Genomic DNA, 9240 nt, shown 5'->3' with positions numbered 1-9240 from the left:
TGGCATTTTATCCAGTTAGTCCCATGACACCTCAGAGAGGCTGGACAGTGAGCTCCAATACTTCAGAGCCAGCCCCATCCATGCTAACTTTTAAAGCCCAGAAAGGCCACCCTACCATGCTGGGCCAAACCAGACTTATGTAAAAAGATTTTTGTAAAAAGTTTTATTCTGTGAGAAGGATTTATGTGTCATCTTATCACAGTGGCATCATGGCAGAAATATTGTCATGGGGATAATGCAATATTACATGTTAAAACTGCAGGCTGTGCACCCGTCTAGGGGTTAGGTTTATAACATAGGTTTTGAAGAAAAGATTTTTCCTTCTGTGTCCCACAACTAAGACATGAATGAAAGATGCCAAGTTAAAAATTATTTATTTGCTAATACTCAAGAGAAAATACTTCTCTTGACATTTCAAGCAAATGACAATGGATGCAAACTAAAGAGCAAATTATTGTACTAAAAAATAAGATTCATGCATAAACAATTATCAAACTATAACACTGACATACAAAAGTTCACAGCAGCTCCTGACCGGTCAGATGGATGTCCTGGCATGTTTGATATTTTGACCGTATGTCTGCATTTATTCCCAGGGCAAGAGTTGAGCCACAAGCAGAATCCTCAACTTTGGGGCACTTTTTCCTTTGTAAAGTGTCAGGCAGCATCTTTAATTATCATGAAAACAACAGGAATGACTCTTTTTTTTTTGGCATCATCTCAATTTTAATGCTTTACTTGTTTACTTGTTTGTTTGTTGGCATCAGTGTTGCATTTATCAATACGTCATTTCTCAGAATCGGAGTCAGCTTTACTTGCCAAGTACACTTACACAACAAATAATTTAACTCCGGTTAGCTATGTTCTCAATCTACAGGAATTAAATATTAAATACAAAAATAAATAAACAGACAAATATAGAAAATAAGATTTAAATATGTACAAGCTCTTGTTGGTATTATTTTCAATTCTTACAAGTCTGTGAGCATTGATAGTACAGATTGGTAAAGGGTGCATGGATGCTGACTTGACATGATCAGAGAATAAAACATACAAAGATATAGGCAAATTCACATGAGGGAGATAAGATCATTTAGGATAGTTGATTAGTGCAATGTACATATGAGGTGAGACATTTTACCACAGAGAGCCTTCTTGCAGTATTTGAGTTACAGTGGATAGATTAATTACTTGCAGTATTTGACTACAGTAGATAGATTAGATTAAGGCGAATTTCACACATGGACTTAAAATTGCCCAATCTTCTCCAAAAATCTCTGTTTCACGCACTTGGCTCAAAGGGGGGAAATCATGACTGTGTGTCTGTTCTTGTCACTCTGGAGTGGAAAGTTTTGCAATTTTTCACATGGTGGTCAAGGGCTGACCTAGAAACAAGATGGGCTGAGAAAAGGTGCTATTTGCTGTAAATAACATTTGTGTTCATACCGCAGCAGCAGAGCAGTTTATCACAAGTTTTTTTATGCTTTAATGTGGTCATATTGTTTTAAGACTAAGGAGCTACACAGAACCGCAACATAAAATGTGAGATTATATATGGTTTTAGACATACTCGTTTGTATTAATGTATCAATTTTGTGTGTAATTAGGCATATACTCTCTGAGTTTCTATGAGCCCTAATAAACAGTTTAAATAAAAACCAGGTTGATTTCATTTCTGGGCACAAAATTTGAATAAGAGACAACTTTTCTTTTCATATTTAACTGCAGTTGCAGTCAGTACAGCTACTGTGACGGCCACACTCATATTTGGCACCCACACCCAAACTTGCTAAACTATAAGTGCTTCCTAACGCCACAATTTCAACTGTAAACAACCACAGAAAAACAGTTAACATAATATGACAATCTTCATCAAACATTGCATAATACCATAGTTAAATTTGCTGTTCAACTCTTTGAAACATGCATCTATCACATATCTGTACCTTACTGCTACTGTCTGCTTTTCTAACTAATGGATCAAAATCTCTCTTTGTATAAAATCCAGTCCAGACTTACAAAGCAGCATACAAAAGTCTATCAGATAGGTATTTCAACTTCCTGATTTCTGACTGAAAGGGGGCGACATCAAAGTCCACAATATCAAATTGCATTACAGCTAAGACTGGCCAATCACTGCTTATGCTTCCTTTCATGGCAAAGTCTGTGCGAGTGTGATGTTTGTCAGAATTGTTTCCTTGTCTTTTACATCTCTGACATCAGCAGTCATGGAGGGATGGCACTTTTTTCTGGTCATTGTCTCAGGTAATTCTTCTGAAGATAAGTTTTAATGATTGCATTGGAATGATTTTTGATATTATAAGAATATTTATTCATATACATTTTGATTGTTGGTGTGTTTAGATAATGATGTATTTGCACATATTAACCTCCGGTTATGAATGTGTTTGTGTTCCAGCATTGGTTTCCTCCAGTCACATCTGTGTTTGTGGATCAGTGATGGAGGTGACAGTTCATCAAGGAGACAACATCACTCTCTATTGTGACTGCAAAGTATCATTTGGAGTCTACATCATATGGTACAGAAACTGCTCTCACGACAACCAGCCTTCACTTGTTCTTAGAACACGTCAGAGAAGTTCAGGACAAACTCTCCCTCCTCGTTTTGACTTTGTGAAGAACCAGTCCTCTGAATCCTATGACCTGTTGATCCAGAATCTCATTGAGGCAGATGAAGGCCTCTACTACTGTGGAACTACAGAACCAAAGGTGGAGGACCAAGATAAGATTTACAGAAGAAGCATTTACAGCTATGGTAATTTCACAACAAGGATCGTGTTCAGTAAGTATGTCTACGATGTTTTTACTGTGGTATTAGTGAATTTAACCACGCAGACAAATAATGTTCATGCAAAAGTAAACTTGCCTTTAAAACAGGAGTGGAACAACCAAACTGAGGTATGCACATTAATGCTGTTTTTGATGACATTTTTTTGAAAATTTTGTTCATTTACACCAAGCAAGTGACTTAAATCAGAAACAGTGATTAACATACCTACATGTTCGTGAAAGAAGGAGCGAATTCATTACATTTACAACTTTAAACACAATCAGGATATAATAAAGAATTAAATGGTCCACCAACTTGTCTGAAATCATTTCTTTTGTGACCCAATTTTCAACCATACAAATTTAAATAATGAAAAAAATTTTTGGATCTTTGATGGAGGAAAACATGATTGAACAAAGAGAGATGATGAAGCAGACATCTCTGAAAAGCACCCAAGAGCATGCATACATTTTCTTTTTACTCATTTTTCCAGAAGATAGCAAATATTTGGTAATTTCTCAAGTAATTAACTTATTATCTTGTGAAAACCAGTTTTGTAATCTCAAGAAAAAAAAATAAAGATCATTGAGTTGAATTCTTGTGAAAATTACCACCATTCACGCATTTTTACAGGAAAACTAACCCATAATTTCCTCATCCACAAGCTGCCCTGCACTATAGGGCACAGCTGCTTTGCAAGTCTGGATCACTGAACATACTGTCGCCCTGGGCAGCTTGAGACGAGGGCTTGTGGCCCCCCTTGTGGATCACAGGAAACCTTTGCAGGAGTAGCATGTCAACAGCAGATTATTCTGCCTTTTTGGGGTTGCTTCAATATGATTCCATGATTTTATTGCTTCTGCCATTGGTGGAACATTTAGAAGTTAAAATGTTAATGTTTGCTACAAAGGGAGTGTGGTTTCATGTAAATTTCTGTGGTTTTTCAACTTGAAAGTTAACTTTGTGATTTTTCATTCATTTCTACATGATACCTGCTTCTACCATGGGTGATTACATTTGGAAGTTTATGTTTGAGGATGTTTAGTGTCATGTATTTTTTTGTGGTTTTCAACCATAGAAGTTAACTTTTCTTTGTCCATGGTGCCATTGTAGCTCTGTGACCCACTGACTGACCAGTGAGACTTAATGTTGATATAGTGATGATTTACCGAATGGAGTCTTTGAATTTTACTGTATTTTGAAGCTGATAAGATACTTTACACATTTTTATGGTTGTTTGGATTGACTTGCTCTGTGTAGATTGACACAGTTTGGTGAGGTTTTCACCGAAACTAGACCTGCTGTGAATTTCCAGTGGAGCAGAGCGGAGCGGCGTTTCTGGGATGATACCAGGGAGTCTATTTTTTTGGCATTGGCCGCTGCCAAACTGCGTCAATCCATAAAGAGCAGATCAAACCAAACAGCCTTAAAAAACATGTTAAGTGTCCGGTCAGCTTCAAGTACAACACAGTGCTAAGACAACTGATAGTAAATCAACACTATATCAACATCACTTCTCATTCTGTGGCACAAGCAACAAGTCACTGGTTGGTCAGTGGGTTTACAAAGCTACAACGGTGTCATTGACGAAGGGTAGTTAACTGTTGAGGTAAAAAAAAAAAAAAAAAAAAAACTAGAATTTTACATAAACTAATCCTTTGTTGCAAACCTTTACCTTTTAACTTGGAAAGGTAGGTACTCACCTATGATAGAAGAAATAAAATCATGGAGTCATGTCACAATGAACAGCAGACCAACCCCTTAAAGGCAAAATAATCCATTGTTAACATACTATTCCTGAGTGAACTTGCACTCCCCCCGTGATTTCTGCCTTCTCAGCTCAAATTGCTCTGGGCTTGTCAGAGCTGGTGATGTAACAATGACACATAATGTTACAGAAAATGGAATAAAAACTCATAATGTAAAAACTGGTTGATAATGTAACAAAATGCTCAGCACATAATGTTAACAACTTTTTGTGCATATTTTGATAACTTGGTTACATTAACATTTTTTTACTTGAGGAAATCTGCAGACCCCACACGGGAGGGCCAGTTATAATGAAAATATGATATGATCTTATGGGCTGGGTATAACCGTACCATGGGCTGGATTTGGTACCCAGTTTGACACCCCTGTACTAGATGAAAAAGTTATCTGATAGACCATCAAACCATGTAACCTAAAATCATTTCTAAAATGAGCTACTTAGTCTAAATCAGGAAATGAAAATTACATAATCATAAAATTATGAGTATGAGTATTATTTTTTTATTTCTTTATTTGTTGTTATTATTATTGTTATTGTTGTTGTCGTTATTTTTATCATATAATTATGATTATTATTTTTTATTTATTTATTTTACATTATGGGTCATTCTTACATAATCAGCTCTTGCATGGCTGCAGTGCGTTGCACAGCACTTTAGACACACTTCAAGTGTGTAAGGTGGCTCTCCTACAGTGTAAATGGAAATTACAGTAAAAAAGTAAGTTTGTTTGTCTCTGAATACTATATACTTTTACCACCTTTTTCTCCAAGCACATGTCCGTGACCCAAAACAACTGAAAACAAAAATGTAAGATTACAGCTCATAAAACTTCTCAACCATACTTCTTATCATTTAAATTATTAGATAGCAAGACATTTCCTTAACCCCTTTATTTAACTAGATCTTTCATTATCACTCCACTTCAAAGGAATACACTTTGTCTAACCCTAATAGGCAAAATAAATGCACTTCTTTAATAATTATGCATTAACAACTAATCAAAATCATTTTTTTCCTGAGTCATTAATGTATCTTAGATCATCCTTAAAAGCCAGCCCTAGTGTGTACAAATGTTTTTTGCCTGGTCAGTTTTGGGAGAGTTTATCATTTTAAATCTGACACAGCAAGATTAAAGAGTGCACAGACTAAAAGCTGCAGTTGATGCTCAAAAAGAATAAAGCAGAAAATGTCTTCTCAATGGCATCTAAGGACGCTGGGCCTCAGCACCAAAAAATATCAACATATAAAAACTACATAAGCAGCGCACTTATTCAGTTTTTTTGTTTTGCTTGTGGTTTTGGATCACTGTTTAAACTTATCACCACATACATGAAAAGTTTTGTTTAAATCATTTTTCATTGCTACATATTTAATGTTTTAACAAAGAGAATTTCTTTTTTAATGCAGAACGTAATGAGACTTCTCTCTGTGAGTCTACACCAGACTGTGACGCGTGCTGGATTCTACTCGTCTCTCTGTGTCCAGCTCTGTCTGTCCTCTCCTCCCTCCTCTCCTCACTTGTGGTGTATAACCTCTGTAAAAAGAAGGGTAAATTAAATGTTTATATCAGACATATCCAAAAAAAATGTACAAACAACTGTAACTATCTTCCATTGCATGAGTTTCACTGGGTTGTCCTGATGCTGTATTTATTTCTGCAGCTGAAGAACCTCCAGGTGATCAACAAAGACCTCACGCCAGAGATCAAACAGGACAGATCCAGGTATCTGTATGTATGAAATACAGTGAACCATAGCATTACTTTTCATCTGAATGTTTCTGAATCACAAATGTCTAATTTTAGGATGACGATGTGTGTTACGCTGCTCTTGAGATCCATCAGACATCACAGAGACCAAAGAAGAAGAAACCCAAGAATTCTGACTTCAGCACCTATTCTGCCATCAACACGTTGAGGAACTAACAATCCAGCTTCTGCCATGACTTATTACCTTGTTATTTTACTTTTGCTGTTTTCTTTTCTAAGTGTGGGTAGTCTAGTCATTGTTTGATGTTCAAATATTATATTCTATGTACACAGAAAAAAGCACATTGTGCATCATATTTTTATGCACCACTTAAATGGCTGAGTAAAAATTAAAGAATGTTAAGAAATTAAAGAAGAATCTCTGGATTAAGAGATGGTTGATTGTACTACAGCTTCAGGGTTTTCTTTTTAATCTAGTGCATTTGATAAAGCTTCTGAGGTTCACTATCGAGACTGTTCTCAGGCAATTTCCTGTTTTTATCTCAAGCTAACCCCAATGCTGCTACCTCTCCAGAACAATTTGACACAAATATCTGCAGTGTTGAAGCTTATTCTGTTGCAGAGATTAGAATTTTGAGCCTCTATTTTATTTAAAAAGAATTAACAAATATTAAAACTGGGCACAAAAGACAAAGACTGATGAATTTTCTTACAACTTATTCATGGGTCTGACCCTGTGATTACAAGAAGTCACAAGGAGAATCAGCATAACAGTAAAGGTAACTTAAAACGCATAATGTCACACCTTTGCATGAAGGCAGTTGCAGGAAACCCACACTGCCAAAACAGGTAGTTCATCATGCTGGTGACGCACTGAGGCTGCAGGTCAGTGCACTCATTGTTAACACTCCACTGTATTTGTCAAGAAGAATCAAACAAGTACACACAAACCAAATCAAGTCACAAGGGGCAAGACGTTCTTGATCTAGCTGAGGAAATTAATGGGTCAGGTTGGATCAGACATGGGCCATCTTACCCTGGAATTAATTATCATAAGGTTTTTGTTTTAGTATAAATGTACATTACATTGGTTGAGTCACAAATAAACATGTATCAAGCATGTCTTTCTCCCTTCATTTTCATTGAAATAATGGCTGACAGCTTTTTCTTCCATGATACAGTGGGTAAATTAACACCGCCCTCTTCCAGTTACTGTAAACTGTCAAAGAGGCTGAAGCATCAGGCCTGCATAAAAGACAAGAATAAAGAGTGGAAACAGAAAGTGCAAGAGAATTTATGGAGGATTTTTAAGACATAATGTGGCATAGGTAGAAGTGACCCATGAGCATAACTAATAGCAAGATACGACAGAGAAGCAGCAGCCACTGGTGATCAGATCTTAGTTTAACTCAAATGCTTGTTAAAAATGACTTCTCCGACAGAAGCAGTTCAGTCTGATAGTGAGAGGTGACCTGGAGGACACATTCCTCCTGTGTGGAACTGGAGTGATCTGGCTTCCTCTGGATGGAGCAAAAGTGGTCATTTTGAATTTCTATAAGGCAATGGAAAGGACATGAACCCCAAAAGGGCAAGCACTGGCAGGTAGCTCAGTGGTGTAATCGTTAAGACTGCCGCCGTACAGTTTGAGGGTTCAGGATTTGTATTCAGCGCAGGGAGAGAGGTACAGTCAGAGGAAGGGAAAGAGGAACAACTGAAAAAAAAAAAACACATTTTTTAAACTCAGCCTAGAGAGAGTAGAAAGGATAGAGAAGGTAGAGAGGGTCAAACCAACCCCCAATCAGAAAACATGCATTTTAGAGTCGTTTTCTTTTAATCCTTTCCTCTATCTTTTAGAGATGTTCATCAAAACTGGCTCACTGTCTGAAAATTTCTTCAGCATTATACTTTCCACAATTTGTAATTATGACTCCGCCTGTAAAGAGCACTCACCCCCTTGGATGTTTTACCCTTATCTTAGATGCTGAAGCTTATAATGCCTTCAGAGTAGTCATAGGTGGATCACTCTCACTAGTCTCCGTCTTGCACGGTCACTCAGTTTGTGAGGATGGCCTGATCTAGCCATACACATGTGCCATTTATTCTATTTCTTGATGGACGATTGAACTGAGCTCCAGGGGATGTTTAGTGCCTTGGAAATGTTTTAGTGTCCATCCCTGACATATATTTTTCAATAACCCTATCTTTGAGTTGCTTGGTGTGTTCCTTTTTCTTCATGATGTAATGGTAGCCAGGAATATTGATAAATCCGTGACAGGATCTTCCAGATACAGGTGTATTACAGTCATTTCAGACACATTTACTGCACTCAGGTGATCCTCATTTGACTAATTGTGAGACTACTAGCACCAACTGGCTGGACCTCTGTTGGATTAGGTCAGTCACTAAATTATATTGACCATGATTTTATCAAATGTTCAGATTTTTAAAGAGAATCAGAATTATAATTATATCACTGAGTTATTAGTTTATTATGCAATTCGCTTGCTTAAATTGAGACCAAAGACAATGAGTTTAGCATTTTCTCTAAAACCTGTTACAGCTTCCACATGGTTAGATTCTAATAAAGCTATTCTCAGCCCAAAGGCCCAAAAGCCCCTATTTGCATTGTACAAGGAAAAGTTCTGCAGTGAGTTGTACATTCGGCTGATAAAAGGAAGCAGGATGAGAGGAGATTTTCCGTCAGAGATAGAACTACACAGACATGTACAGGAGTCTCTCTTGCATTGTGTGACGAACCAGGCTCTAATAAAGATAACCATCATTCTTCATCAAAATTAAGAAAAAGAGGCTCTTCTGAACAAAAGGGTTTTTTCCTCATCAGTTTTTCCTCTCAGCACATCAGAAACATGGGACTTGTAAGTCACAGACACTAACCCCAGGACTACAGATCCTTCAACAATCAAATGAAAATCTCTCTGTCTGAATAGATCTTTGTTAAGAAAGCTTTC

The 9240-nt window shown here is 36.9% G+C and overlaps 1 protein-coding gene across 1 annotated transcript; it reads left to right on the top strand.

Annotated features, from left to right (window-relative positions):
- The first annotated feature begins 2212 nt into the window (after positions 1–2212).
- LOC121508880 lies at positions 2213–7294 on the top strand. Its single transcript, XM_041786006.1, has 5 exons — positions 2213–2265; positions 2420–2803; positions 5971–6111; positions 6225–6286; positions 6368–7294. Exons 1-5 carry the CDS (start codon positions 2229–2231, stop codon positions 6485–6487), a joined length of 744 nt encoding a protein of 247 aa, XP_041641940.1. The 5' UTR covers positions 2213–2228; the 3' UTR covers positions 6488–7294.
- The last annotated feature ends 1946 nt before the right edge of the window (positions 7295–9240 follow it).

The sequence above is a fragment of the Cheilinus undulatus genome, linkage group 4 (genome assembly GCF_018320785.1).
Source record: "Cheilinus undulatus linkage group 4, ASM1832078v1, whole genome shotgun sequence".
NCBI classification, from domain to species: domain Eukaryota; kingdom Metazoa; phylum Chordata; class Actinopteri; order Labriformes; family Labridae; genus Cheilinus; species Cheilinus undulatus.
The sequence above is the reverse complement of the archived record's forward strand: the minus strand, read 5'-3'. Positions and strand labels throughout refer to the sequence as shown.

Bases quoted from the DNA above. Each gene is read 5' to 3' on its own strand.
- LOC121508880 (XM_041786006.1), top strand. From the start codon at position 2,229: ATGGAGGGATGGCACTTTTTTCTGGTCATTGTCTCAG. The intron at 2,804-5,970 runs GTAAGTATGTCT...TTTTTAATGCAG, and splicing joins CACAACAAGGATCGTGTTCA to AACGTAATGAGACTTCTCTC. The intron at 6,112-6,224 runs GTAAATTAAATG...TTATTTCTGCAG, and splicing joins TAACCTCTGTAAAAAGAAGG to CTGAAGAACCTCCAGGTGAT.